We start from the raw sequence: 370 nt of genomic DNA on the forward strand, positions 1-370 counted from the left end.
CCCCCCCCCCCCCCCTCCACACGGCTGAAGCCTGCGTTGTCTCCCCAGCATGGAGGAGTGCGAGGCGCTCTGCACCCGCTTGGCCATCATGGTGAATGGGCGGCTCAAGTGTCTCGGCAGCATCCAGCACCTGAAGAACCGGTAAGAGCCTGGTGGGGATCCGGAAAAAAAAGGCTGGGCCCCCATGGCAGGGTGATGGCTGGACACCCATAGCAAGATCTCAGCCCCTTGTGTGGGTGCTGCTTTGGCAGGGGGCAGGGGATGGGCTCGCTCAGGTGGGTGCAGCATCGTCCCCTTCCATGGGGTCAGTCCTTCTCTGTAGGGGTGCGAGTGGGGGGGGGCGGGGAGCAGGTCCTTCTGGGTCCTTTTG

At 64.6% G+C, this 370-nt stretch overlaps 1 protein-coding gene across 1 annotated transcript in view; it reads left to right on the forward strand.

Moving 5' to 3' along the window:
• The window catches only part of LOC104512472 (ATP-binding cassette sub-family A member 2-like), a gene marked incomplete at both ends in the record, with an annotated part of 19,843 nt that overhangs the window by 18,781 nt on the left and 692 nt on the right, over positions 1 to 370 (forward strand). Inside the window, 1 exon segment of the mRNA XM_010155458.1 lies at positions 49 to 153. Coding sequence (XP_010153760.1) covers positions 49 to 153 — 105 coding nt within the window.

Source organism: Eurypyga helias, unplaced genomic scaffold, assembly GCF_000690775.1.
Source record: "Eurypyga helias isolate BGI_N326 unplaced genomic scaffold, ASM69077v1 scaffold29617, whole genome shotgun sequence".
NCBI lineage: Eukaryota > Metazoa > Chordata > Aves > Eurypygiformes > Eurypygidae > Eurypyga > Eurypyga helias.